The sequence below is a fragment of the Nerophis ophidion genome, linkage group LG07 (genome assembly GCF_033978795.1).
Source record: "Nerophis ophidion isolate RoL-2023_Sa linkage group LG07, RoL_Noph_v1.0, whole genome shotgun sequence".
NCBI classification, from domain to species: domain Eukaryota; kingdom Metazoa; phylum Chordata; class Actinopteri; order Syngnathiformes; family Syngnathidae; genus Nerophis; species Nerophis ophidion.
The window spans coordinates 56,914,817-56,929,023 of record NC_084617.1 but is presented as its reverse complement, the minus strand read 5'-3'; the positions used below and the strand labels follow the sequence as shown (position 1 = coordinate 56,929,023).

Here is a 14,207-nt window from a genome sequence, read left to right as displayed (position 1 = left end):
CTGTCACTCACACACCCTCCCAAAGTGTCTTTGGAAGGTTTAATGGCGATCAATATAGCAGAGTCTTCAGACTGGTAATCAGCTAAAAGATATGATGTATTGGAATCTACCAGTTAGTTTGTTAGTTTACTAATGTAAATATTTTTCTAAAGATTAATTAGTATTTATCTATTTTCATGTGACATTTTGTCCATTTTTTAGATTTGTATTTTCTTTGATTGATTGTCTAAGATTTTAGTCTTAATAAATATGTTTCCAGTAATAAGAAAAATAGTTAATCTTGTTTTCTGGTCAATATGGGGTTTAGGCTTAGTGCAGTAACTTGGTTGTTTTATGTGTTACTAAAAAAAAGTATATGTACATGTCTATATAAGTGTGTAATCTCTGCCTTATGTGGTTGGCAACATCATCAGGTGTGTGCTTTTCCCATTTCAGGTCAGCTAATGGTGGAAGTGGAAATGGAAGTGGGAGTGGTTCTTACATCTCCTACCTGCAGGAGCAGACAGGCCCAGGATGGAGTCCTGTCACTGACCCACAGGCCTGGGTGGGCAACCCTCCAAAAACCAGACAGGTCATTGACACCATGATATCTTCATGCTGCAACTCTGTGGACGGAGACCAATCCCATGTATCCCAGGAGGCCTTGCTGCAACCTGTAAGGGACATGGGACATTCAGAGATTGTGCGGGGCCACTTACGGGGTACTCAACTATTTGAGAAGGGCTTGGGCTTCCCGCACAGGACCCCAGAGCTGAGGGCCTGGGATGACGCACGCTTCAAAGGACAGGTGAGGGGTTTGTCCCTGTTGTGTTATACAGTTTATTGCCACTTTTGCCAGTGGTTACATTCCAAGACCCCCAGCCAGTGGCAAAAAACACAGATATGTTTGATACTCTATAGCACAAGTGTCAAACTCAAGTATCTTCCAATTGCGAATCTTCTTATCTTTATTATTATTTGACCATTTAACAAGATAGTTCAAGCATTTATTTTAGTTACAACAAATAAATACTTAAATATCTGCTTTGTCACCTTGACTTATAATTTCAAAGCAAGTTATCCATCAATCTGTTGGTAAAAAATACAATAATCAAACAATTGCCTATCCAAATTGTGTAACGAGGCTATTGAACATTTATTACATTTCACTTTACAAGGGAAGCCGTAATTGTGATGTGGACCTCATAAAATACGAGTTTGACACCCCTGCTCTTAAGCCTATAAGAGGCCCCTTCCATTTTGCTAATTTAAGAGATGCAATCCTCACGCCACACAAGATCAGTTTTGAATGCGTTATCAAGTCTCCATCCAAATGTATTACAGAGAGAGATGAGAGCTGCAAGACACAATCAATGAACTAACTAACTGATGGTGTCTTTTCTCTGTAGTTCTTTTTCAATTAGCACACCTTCCAGGATTTAGCAATGTTATGATTGCAGCAATTCCCACAAATACAACTTTTTTTCCCTGTGTCTTATGTACAGTTTTGGAGCGTTGTTGGAAGATAGCTGCCTCGTGTGTATTTCGTTGTTGAGGGTTAGTCCATAACGCACTAAATGGCTGACTGAAGGAGTTTGTGAGTGTGTTTGATTAATTGAGAACAATGTCATTGGTCCACCGTGACCCACTCGATAATTTAATTTAGTCTGACGTGACGAGGCTGGGAAATAATTGGAATGTGAACCCGTAAAAAAATCCATAAATCAGCCGCAGCATTGTGTAAAGCGCATGGTTCGAACCATGGGGAAAAAGTATCAGCTTATTGCCCCAAATTTACGCTACTTGAAAGTTAGGTTTTGTCACTTTCTGTGTGGTAATTAATTGAGTAAAACACTTTTTTTCTAACTATGCACACGTTTGTGTACAAACGAAGCATATTTTGGTAGGATTGTTGAAAATCTGTGCTTTTTGGGGTTAAGGTTACAAAGAACTAACCTGACTCTCACCAGATCCATGTAGTTCGCTCTGCTCCACACAAGGATCTGGGCTCGAGGGAATTGCAAACTCCTTCAAGATAGCAAAAAATAATGAACCAATCAGGATCGCCGGGCGGGATTTCATAGATGTGACGTGGCGCCGAAGCGACTGTTTGATCCAAACAACAATGGTGGGACGCAGCGAGGAGTCGTGTGCTGACATTGATTCTGCTATTGCAACTGTTTTGCGACATCGATCGTCTACTGACATTGCTGCGTTGTTTCAGTAAACGTTCTGTAACTTTTCGCTCTGTCATTATCCAATATGTTGGCTGTTTTGTTTTGGATTTCCCAGCGTCGCTCTTAACAGCGTCACAAGTTAATTTCGATGTGAGTGGTTGAAGTAGCACGTCATTCAAGATAACGGACAAGTAGTTTATCCAATCACATACAATGATTTTTTTTTTACAAGGCCCAGCGTTCTAAAATACATCTCTTATTGAGAAGTCCCAGATCCTTGTGTGGAGCTCAGCAAACTACAAGGGTCTGCTGAGAGTCAGGTTTTTGATTGATTTATTGAAACTTTTACTAGTAGATTGCACAGTTCAGTACATATTCAGTACAATTGACCACTAAATGGTAAAACCCGAATAAGTTTTTCAACTTAAGTCGGGGTCCACGTAAATCAATTAATGGTACAAATATGGTTAACAAAGAACATCAGAGCATTAATAACAAATTCATAAAATCACTGTAAATAAGCCTTTTTGAAAACACAGCTGTGAAATTAGGTATTTTAGGCGCAGTATTCACAAAAATCTGCAAAATACTGGAGGCGCTGACTTAGTCACCTCACACCACACACGAATATACTGTAAGTACAGCAAACACATACGCAGCGTCTCAGGCCGAAGATGGGCACAACAGCATGGGCAGCCAAAAATAGCAAGAATTCTCACTGTCCTACTCGTGTTTCACCCCCCCGCTGCAAGACCTTCCCACGCATTGACTTTCATGCACAACACTGACATGGCACTGTGACGGACAACCTGTGAAACTGCGACAACACAGATTTTTTTTTTTTTTGCTTCTATGTGGGTTTATATTGTCAAGTGGTGGCAAAAAGGTCTTGTTTGAAGCTATCATTTGACAATAAGTGTAATGTTGATGTGTTTGAGGCAGAGTTAAAGTAATGAGTGCATCACGAATGGCAGTGCTGAGTGTCGCTGAATTATCAGAGGGTATTTAAAGCCCACTGATCACATGGTCAAAGGGACAGCGAGGTGGGAGTAGAAACCTACAAAGTCATTGACTGATCCACCAGTGGAAAGGAGTCGTGACCAGGGAAAAGGGCCCACTGCCCCACTATATGGAAGACCAGTGAAGGTCTGTTTTGTTTTGTTTTTTGGTGGGAAAGGAGTCCCTGCATTGCATGTCAAGGCATTGCGTGGATCTTTGAGCTGATCCAAACGGGGCAATGTGGGCCCTGGTGACAGAGCTCCTCTTCAGCCTGGTGCTGCTGGCCTTTCTGGTCATCAGCTGTCAGAACGTGCTGCACATAGCCAGCGTCTCTGTGCGCTCCGTGCTCACCTACATCCACAACCAGCTGGACCGCGAGCTCGGCGAGGTGGAGGGCGTGGCCGACGAAGAGGAGAATGTCACCACCAAGGTTGTCCGCAGGAGAGTCATACTCAAGGTACCGCGGGAAAAAGAAGATTAGGGACGAAGAGAAGGGGGTTTGGAATGGAGCGCAATATGCAACAAGGGACGAAGGGAAGGAATACAACATTGCCAGTCATTAACCACATGCATGTATCTATATGATTATTGTGTGTTCAGAACATAAGTCACTTTAGAATTTAGTGAGTACTTGTAGCCTGGTATGAGGAGACATTGTTATCCATCCATTTTCTACGTAGCCCTCATTAGGGTCACGGGTAAGCTGGAGGTTGTCACCGCTTAATTGGGGTGCGAGGCGGGGTACACCTTGGACTGGTCACAGGCATTATTATTAAAGTTAAAGTTAAAGTACCATAGTCACACACACACACACACACACACACACACACACTTAGGTGCGGTGAAATCATCCTCTGCATTTGACCCATCCCCTTTTTGCACCCCTTGGGAGGTGAGGGGAGCAGTGAGCAGCAGCGGCAGCCGCGCTCGGGAATCATTCTGGTGATATAACTCCCAATTCCAACCCTTGATGCTGAGTGCCAAACAGGGAGGTAATGGATCCCATTTTTATAGTCTTTGGTATGACTCGGCCGGGGTTTGAACTCACGACCTACCGATTGCAGGGTGCACACTCTAACCAGAAGGCCACGGAGCAGGTTATCGGAAACATATATATTTTTTTGAACAACATTTATGGTGGATATACGTGTACGATATCATAAACATCTAAAGCAGGGGTCACCAACGCGGTGCTCGCGGGCACCAGGTAGGCCGTAAGGACCAGATGAGTAGCCCGCTGGCCTGTTCTATAAATAGCTCAAATAGCAGCACTTACCTGTGAGCTGCCTCTATTTTTTAAATTGTATTTATTTACGAGCAAGCTGGTCTCGCTTTGCTCGACATTTTTAATTCTGAGAGAGACAAAACTCAAATAGAAATTGAAAATCCAAGAAAATATTTTAAAGACTTGTTTGAATAAATGTATTTTTTTTTTTTACTTTGCTTCTTATAACTTTCAGAAAGACAATTTTAAAGAAAAAAATACAACATTAAAATTGATTTTAGGACTTTTTTACCTTTTAAATTCCTTCCTCTTCTTTCCTGACAATTCAAATCAATTTTCAAGTACTTTTTTTTTTATTGTAATGAATAATTAATATATTTTAATTTAATTCTTCGTTTTAGATTCTGTTTTTTCGACAAAGAATATTTGTGAAATATTTCTTCAAACTTATTATGATTAAATTTAAAAAAAAATATTCTGGCAAATCTAGAAAATCTGTAGAATCAAATTTAAACCTTATTTCAAAGTCTTTTGAAAATATTTTAAAATTTTTGTTCTGGAAAATCTAGAAGAAATACTGATTTGTCTTTGTTAGAAATATAACTTGGTCCAATTTTTTATATATTCTAACAAAGTGCAAATTGTATTTTAAACTATTTAAAACATGATATCAAAATTGTAAGATTATTCTTAATCAGGAAAAATTACTAATGATGTTCCATAAATTCTTTTTTTTAAATTTTTTTTAAATGATTCGAATTAGCTAGTTTTTCTCTTCATTTTTTTCGGTTGAATCTCAAATTTTAAAGAGTCAAAATTGAAGATAAAGTATGTTTCAAAATTACATTTTCATTTTTTGGGTGTTTTCTCCTCTTTAAAACCGTTCAATTAAGTGTTTGTTTTTTTTCATCATTTATTCTCTACAAAAAAACCTTCCGTTGAAGGAAAAAAAATGTACGACGGAATGACAGACAGAAATACCCTTTTTTAAATACATATATTTATTTGTTTCTATATAGTTATTGTGACAAATCATTAAGATGATCAGTGTTTCCACAAATAAAAATATAATTAATTATTAATAATAACATAGAGTTAAAGTTAAATTGAGCCAATTGGCTATTTCTGGCAATTTATTTAAGTGTGTATCAAACTGGTAGCCCTTCCCATTAATCAGTACCCAAGAAGTAGGTAGCTTTTGCTTTCAAAAAGGTTGGTGACCCCTGATCTAAAGGATATATCGTTGTTGTCTCTAACCATGTATTTAGATTACTGAGAGCTCACCAGCTTGTTTTAAAGCAACTGTAGTTGACACAATGTAACACACTGATAAGCAATTTTCCCTCTAAATGTTCACATGTGTGAGCAAACGCCAAAACTCCTTGAGCATTCAGTGGCGCACATGTGAGCGACGGCAGACGTGCACACTGTTATGCGCTTATGTTTTTATCCGATTTTGTGCGCGTCCTATATTTGCCGTGCGCAGAGGACGCGTAAGCAGTGTGCAATTGCACAGGCGCGTACCTTAGAAGGAACGTTGCTGATAAGTATGCATTTAAGTAGAGCTAGTATGATGTAAACTACTTTATCAGCTTTTACAATATCGTATCGATCCGTTGTGGGGAAGAAGGAGCTGAGCCGGAAGGCAAAGCTCTCAATTTACCGGTTGATCTACGTTCCAATCCTCACCTATGGTCATGAGCTTTGGGTTATGACCGAGAGGACAAGATCACGGATACAAGTGGCCGAAATGAGCTTCCTCCGCAGCATAGAATTTAGGTTCCATCTGCAGGCTTAGGCAACAGCAAGGTTTGAAAAAAAATCTGGAGATAAAGATGTGTGTATCACAATCCTAGTGTGTGAGAAAAGGTGTGTATCACAATCAATCAATCAATCAATGTTTATTTATATAGCCCTAAATCACAAATGTCTCAAAGGACTGTACAAACCACTACGACTGCGACATCCTCGGAAGAACCCACTCAAGGGCAAGGAAAACTCACACCCAGTGGGACGCCAGTGACAATGATGACTATGAGAAAGCTTGGAGAGGACCTCAAATGTGGGCAACCCCCGCCCCTCTAGGGGACCGAAAGCAATGGATGTCGAGCAGGTCTAACATGATACTGTGAAAGTTCAATCCACAGTGGCTCCAACACAGCCGCGGGAGTTCAGTTCAAAGCGGATCCAAGACTGCAGCGAGAGTCCCGTCCACAGGAAACCATCCCAAGCGGAGGCGGATCAGTAGCGTAGACATGTCCCCAACCGATACACAGGCGAGCGGTCCATCCTGGGTCTCGACTCTGGACAGCCAGTACTTCATCCATGGTCATCGGACCGGACCCCCTCCACAAGGGAGAGGGTGATAGAGGAGAAAAAGAAAATAAGCGGCAGATCAACTGGTCTAAAAAGGAGGTCTATTTAAAGGCTAGAGTATACAAATGAGTTTTAAGGTGAGACCTAAATGCTTCTACTGAGGTAGCATCTCAAACTGTTACCGGGAGGGCATTCCAGAGTACTGGAGCCCGAACGGAAAACGCTCTATAGCCCGCAGACTTTTTTTGGGCTTTAGGAATCACTAATAAGCCAGACTCTTTTGAATGCAGATTTCTTGCCGGGACATATGGTACAATACAATCGGCAAGATAGGATGGAGCTAGACCATGTATTATTTTATACATAAGTAGTAAAACCTTAAAGTCACATCCTAAGTGCACAGGAAGCCAGTGCAGGTGAGCCAATATAGGCGTAATATGATAAAACTTTCTTGTTCTTGTCAAAAGTCTAGCAGCCGCATTTTGTACCAACCAATCGTTATCTATGTGCAAGACGTGAAGATGTGTGTATCACAATCCTTTTATGTGTGCAAGATGGGAAGGTGTTTATAAAGCATTGTGTGTAATATTTCGCAAAAACTGTGAAGCAGAGTCTATGCCTAATATTAGGCAAATATGCACAGTGGTTTTGTTTACTGTGTCTAGACTTTTTTAACTGTGTGAACATTTTAAATTTAGTGTTTATGCATTTGGAAAAAACTGTAAGTCACATGTTTCTTCTTTCGCAAACTGACACTTTGAGGGACACAACAAAACTCCTTGTATGGTTTGACCCACCTCTAATGAATAGTATGATTAATGTCAGTGGTAAAGATAGGTGATAGGTTACAAGCAGGCCATTGTTGTTATTTCAAGGTTAAAAAGGATAAACCTGAGCACAAAATACATCCATAAGGACTTATTTTAACATTTAGGTGTCAAAAGAAGTTAATCCATAGTGATACTTAAGAAAGATTGCGCTGAATATTCTGCACCACTCGAACCTCTCCAGGGATTTTCAGCTATGTTGATTACTTGTTTGTCGACAGGGCGATGAGGCTGAAGATCTTCATGGGGAGCAGGTCAGCGAGGAGCAGTTTACAGATGAACATGGAAACATTATCACCAAAAAGGTCAGACGTGTTGTTGTCCTCATCCGGAAATATCATGCACTGGATAGGAATGTTGAATCTCCTTTCCCTCCTGTGGCGTGATAGATCGTGCGAAAGGTTGTGCGCAGAGGCAAGGGCGAAGAAGGCGTTCAGGACGTGAGCGTGGGAGGTTCGCTGCAAGACGCCAACGAGCTAGAAGTAGACGCCGATCAGTTTATGAGCTACGCCATCCTGGGCCGGGAAAGCAGCAAGGTGGGCTTCTGATCTGCAGCCGGTTCTGGCACCACCCCCTCCCCCTTTAGGCCAAATGGACTGATTGTTATCAGATGACGCCGTCATCTGATGTGACGCTTTGATTAACATCATGTGTCCTGGCGATGCTTGACGGAGGTCCTGACTTGGGCCCTCATCAAGGTCACCAATTAGCTTAACATGCATGAGCTTCAGTGTAATGACAATCATCTCAAAGCAGTAGAAAAGAAGAGTTGGTCGAGTGAGATGAGACTCCAGTGGAGACAGTGGAACCTCTAAAGCGAAATAATTCGCTGACTTGCTTCTTATTTTCCCATCAATTCAATGTGTCCTTACTTATCCTGGTAGTGGCCTGTCCATCACAGCACATACAACCACTATAACCACTCACGTTAACACCGATGGACAATTCAGTGTTTCCAATTAACATGCATGTTTTGGAAAGGTGGGAGGAAAATGTGGTGTCTGAAAGGTAAAAAATACTGTAAGGGCCTGATCTTCTAAACACTTGCAAACATAAACTTGTGCGTAAATAATTGTGTCTCTTAAAAGAACAAAATAGTTTAGTCTTCATGTATACAGTATGCAGAACATATGCTGATTAGTAGAATGCTCACTATACTGGAAGAAAAGATGCAGACGTAATCATTTAGCTCCAGCTATGGGATTTATCAAGGCTAAAACTGTTCTGCGGCCGCTTATTATGCGTTTATATTTAGACATGCACCTGGGGATAGGTTGATTGGCAACACTTAATTGGCCCTAGTGTGTGAATGTGAGTGTGAATGTTGTCTGTCTATCTGTGTTGGCCCTGCGATGAGATGGCGACTTGTCCAGGGTGTACCCTGCCTTCCGCCCGATTGTAGCTGAGATAGGCGCCAGCGCCCCCCGCGACCCCAAAAGGGAATAAGCGGTAGAAAATGGATGGATGGATGGGGGGGAAAACTGGCACAGTTACACACAATCGGCTGTGTGTAAAGAAGCAATGGCGCTGAAAGACAGACGATTGAGAGTTGATATTCAGTCCGTGTGCATGTCAACATATTCGGATTGTCAGAAATGAGAATCCATCCATCCATCCATTTTCTACCGCTTATTCCCTTTGGGGTTGCGGGGGGCGCTGGTGCCTATCTCAGCTAAAATCGGGCAGAAGGCGGCGTACACCCTGGACAAGTCGCCACCTCATCACAGGGCCAACACAGATAGACAGACAACATTCACACTCACATTCACACACTAGGGCCCATTTAGTGTTGCCAATCAACCTATCCCCAGGTGCATGTCTTTGGAAGTGGGAGGAAGCCGGAGTACCCGGAGGGAACCCACGCATTTACAGGGAGGACATGCAAACTCCACACAGAAAGATCCCGATCCCGGGATTGAACCCCAGACTACTCAGGACCTTCGTATTGTGAGGCAGACGCACTAACCCCTCTGCCACCGTTAAGCCCAGAAATGAAAACATTAGATATTATTGTTTATTCCGAAGTGACATTTTTAAAAGTTATAGCTGCTGGCCGACTTAAGGGGCTCATTAAAACAAATTCGATTAATTAATTTTAAGATATTTGGAGAACTAACTTCTTGCAAAATGCATTTTCTCGCATCTGGATCATTCCAAATGCACCATCGCAACTAAGCGTGCTAAAAATAGGTTCTGTTGTCTTGTTCGTCACCTTCAATATAAACTCGAAAAATTGGCACACATTATATATGTGTGTTGCCTGTCAACAACACAGGCTCTTGCTATGTGATTTATCAAGGCAAAAAACTGTTCTGCGGCCGCTATTATTCATCCATATTTAGCATTTTTGGGGGAAAATAAACTGGCACAGTTAAGCACAAATGGCTGTGTGAAAAGAAGTGATCGCGCTGAAAGACAGAGGATTGAGAGATGATATTCAGTTTGTGTGCATGTCAACATATTCAGATTGTCAGAAATGAAAACATTGCATATTTTGTTTATTCCAAAGTGACATTTTATAATGTTGTAGCCGCTGGATGACTTAAAGGACTGATTAAAACAAATTCAATTATTTGATTTTGAGATATTTGGAGCAAAAACTTCTTGCAAAATGCATTTTCTTGCATCTAGATCATTCCAGATGCACCATCACAACCAAGCAGCGCCTCCAAAAGCGCATTCTTAGCGTGCTAAAAATAGATTCTGTTGTCTAGCTCGTCACCTTCAATATAGCCTAAAAAAGTAGGTAGACATTATATTTGTGTGCTGCCTGTCAACAACAGGATGAAACGCCACAGATTGGTCAATATGATGCCCATAAATGTGTAAAAATGAGTGTCTCTATGGTGACAAATGGTATACAAGCACAATCCTCATTTAAATTGCACTACATATTAATTGTAGGAGATCACCTGCAAACACGCCCACTAATAGTACACACAATTTCATTGTTCTTTTTTAGCACATGTAGATCAGGCCCTCAGTGAGTTTTAAGTAAGTTAATTAATTGGTCGCCATCATATAACCTTTTTAACTGTACAGGTGAAAACATTTATTCACATATCCAACTGCCATACAAGTAGTCAGCTACAGTAACTACTGTGTAATAAAACTGTTTTTATTAAGTAAAACAATGCACCTTTCTAATGAAGCTTGAAACGTTTATACTAGTGTTGTCAAACAAATAATGTTTTTAACCTTATTAATCACACTTTTGAATTTGGATTTATCACGATTAACCACAGGTTATGCTTGCTTAGTTTAGATTACCTCAAAAACAACCCCAATATTTGGCCAAAATTGTCAGGGTTTTTAAAACAAATGTTTTATGAGCTACACTTATTTAATCAAAACTTGGTGACAGTTTATTCGAAAGTCCAGTCAGCGTGTATTTTGAAGTGAAATTTGCCGATTTGAGTCTCTTCGCTCGTCTTTGAACTGGCTTACGCATTAACCCAATCACTGACCATATAACGACCCGTACCGACTTTCAGGTGACCATACTGTCAGAATTAATTAGGTGATTAATCTGCGTATGAACATGATTAATGGAATTTTTGGTGCTTATAATCACGAGTTAATTCATTATTTTTAACAGCCCTATCTTATAGGTATTGTATTAGTCAGCATGCTATTCACATTACCGTCTAAACATCAATTAGTCTATGTAATTGATATTAGAATGGCTCAAAGGGCACTGAGCAACCACACCCGTTCACACAGTTTGTTGCAGGCATGTGAAATGTCCCCAAAAAAGCGGAAGTACGCATTTTTCCGTTAAAATATAACTTTTGCGTTTTTTAAAGAAATAAAAAAAAATAGGATCCAAACAAAATTTGTTGAACACTTGCCTTAGCCACAAGCACTGATTTGCAGGACAGCGAGACAATCGGGGCGGCGAAACAAGCTCGCTAGTTAGCAGAGTTAGCATCATCTTGCTAGGCTACCTCGACGGCTTTCCGCTTTGCTGCTAATCATATTTGGATGATTACAATCCGAACACTGCTAGTTCTGAACCAGTTTAATTCCGGAGCATTTATTAGCAGCCAGCGAGAAAGTATATTTCTGACGTGACGGATGTAAACAGATTTTACAACACCCGAAGTATATGGCCGGAGAATATAGTTGGCAAATGTGAAACGTTTTCAGAGTTCTTTGCATGCATGTTATACAATTTTACATTACAATTTCAATAATAATAATTTTAGTAAATGATCTACTAAAGTAAAATTATGCGTACGTTAAAGGCCTACTGAAACTCACTACTACCGACCATGCAGTCTGATAGTTTATATATCAATGATGAAATATTAACATTGCAACACATGCCAATACGGCCGGTTTAGTTGACTAAATTACAATTTTAAATTTCCCGCGGAGTTTCCTGTTGAAAACGTCTCGGAATGATGACGCAATGACGTGTGTTTGTGACATTATTGGTTGGAGGGGACATATTAGCCCAGCACCACTTACGGCTAAAAGTCGTCTCTTTTCATTGAGCAATTACACAGTATTTTGGACATCTGTGTTGCTGAATCTTTTGCAATTTGTTCAATTAATAATGGTGAAGTCACAGTAGAAATATGGAGTTGGGAAGCTTTTAGCCTGTATCCACACAAACACATGGTGTTTCCTTGTTTAAAATTCCCGGAGGTGAAGCTTTACTATGGATCAGAGCTGTCAAGCGAACATGGATCCCGACTACATGTTAAGCGGCAGTTTTCGGTGAGAAAATTGTGGAAATAAGTTGCCTCTTACTGGAGATCAGCAGTGCCAGCCTCATCCTGCAGCTGCCGTGACTTCTCTCAGAGACTCTGGCGTAAACACACCCGTGGCCACAACCCTCTGACTTTAAGGTACTATTTAACTCACTAAAACACTATCGACACAATAGGCAGATAAGGAAATCCCAGAATTATCCTAGTAAATGTGTCTAAAAACATCTGAATACCTCTCACTCACCTAGCTTTTTTTTTTTTTTTTTTAACTTTTTTTTTCTTTTTTCTAGGCATTCACTCTAAATTTCCTCATCCACAAATCTTTCATCCTCGCTCAAATTAATGGGGAAATTGTCGCTTTCTCGGTCCGAATAGCTCATTGTAAACAATGTGAGGATATGAGGAGCATTAAACCCGTGACGTCACGCGCACATCGTCTGCTACTTCCGGTAAAGGCAAGGCTTATTTATCAGCGACCCAAAGTTGCGAACGTTATCGTCGATGTTCTCTACTAAATCCTTTCAGCAAAAATATGGCAATATCGCGAAATGATCAAGTATGACACATAGAATGGACCTGCTATCCCCGTTTAAATAAGAAAATCTCATTTCAGTAGGCCTTTAAATGGGACGTGTACGTGTGAAAGACAGCCAAAAGATTTGGTAGATGACAATAAATCAAAAAGTGAAATATAGTTAAGAAATGCACCCAATTGTAGGAATTGTTGTCTTGATTTTCATAATTTTTTTTGTGCTGATAGAAATGTTCCTCTTTCCTTCCTCAAAGGGTGCTCACATGTCTGGCGTTGCCATACCTTCCGTTTCTGTTTCTATGGTTATTAGCACACGTTTCCTCTTTGCCGTCACAGGTACGCTTTTGTAGTAAAATCGGAGAAAAAACACAGCACACGCTTCCGAAGTTGAGCCTTTATAGCCTCGCTTAGTTGAAGTATCGCGACATACAGTACCTTTTGAGGGCATCTAACCACATTTGGGGCGTTCATCTTTAGAGGTTCCAATGCATGTAAAGTGATCCGCTGCTGTCATTTCTCCAGGTTTCATGCTCACACGTGTGTTAAATATTCCATCGCTAAGCATAACAATGGCTAAAGTGCACCTACCTCACATGTTTGTACGTTCATGAGTTCTTCATGGATATGACCTCATTAAAGTCTGTGGTGCTTCACCTGAGACCGTGTGCTCCATCACTCCACCCTTAGAGTCCACTAAATTATCGTCGGCTGCCAGCCATCACTTCTGACTGTTTATATGTATATATCATTTCTTACTTTCCCCCCTTGTTCTCCCATTCCTTCACCTCTTACTCTTTATTCTGTCCATCCTCTTTTCTCTCTCCCCTCTTGTTTCCCTCCACTAATATTCCCTCCCACCTTTGGTTCCGCCCCTGTCATCCCATCTTTTCCTCCGACTGTAGCCCGATACTGTGGATACTATGAAGAAAGGTGCTCAGATAGTGAAATGTGCCAGTCTGCGGAGAGTTAAGCAGTGAGGCAGGCTGAGTGCTGCTTTCCCGCAGGTACGGGACTCACCCACAGTGCGCCTCACGCTAGGCGAGACCATTTAATCCATTCTTGTCTGTGGATTAAATGTCACTGAATGCACTTTAACTTCACTAATAATCATGATGCAACAGCATACATGCAAAATATCAATTCAACCCCACAATATGCACTCACTCTGTCACTTGCACTTTTACATCACCTGCATTGTGTGGACTTTTAACTAGGTACTGTATGCCTGCAGAGTATAATGCAGGAGTGTCCAAAAGGCGGCCTCGGGGGCACAGATTAAGAGCTAAGTGGAGCATTGCTCGTCAATGAGCCCATAAAGTGAAAGCCACACTATGGCATTTATTACATATTGTAAATTAAAATAAATTAATGATTTATAATATTTTTGATTAAATGATACCCTAATGTGTTTTTGACTCACAACACAAAGCTAAG

General features: G+C 40.8%; 1 protein-coding gene across 8 annotated transcripts in view; it reads left to right on the top strand.

The window, feature by feature from the left end:
* The window catches only part of ank1a (ankyrin 1, erythrocytic a), a 314,583-nt gene that overhangs the window by 288,560 nt on the left and 11,816 nt on the right, over window positions 1–14,207 (top strand). For 5 of the 8 annotated variants that reach the window (XM_061906615.1, XM_061906614.1, XM_061906619.1 and 2 more), the window contains exons 40-43: window positions 436–787; window positions 7,745–7,828; window positions 7,913–8,059; window positions 13,676–13,777. In XM_061906615.1, the coding sequence (XP_061762599.1) occupies window positions 436–787; window positions 7,745–7,828; window positions 7,913–8,059; window positions 13,676–13,750 (658 nt within the window). In that variant the 3' untranslated portion in view covers window positions 13,751–13,777. Of the gene's footprint in view, window positions 1–435; window positions 788–2,960; window positions 3,613–7,744; window positions 7,829–7,912; window positions 8,060–13,675; window positions 13,778–14,207 lie in introns of those variants that run through there. The other 3 variants (XM_061906621.1, XM_061906616.1, XM_061906620.1) reach the window with 3 other exon arrangements.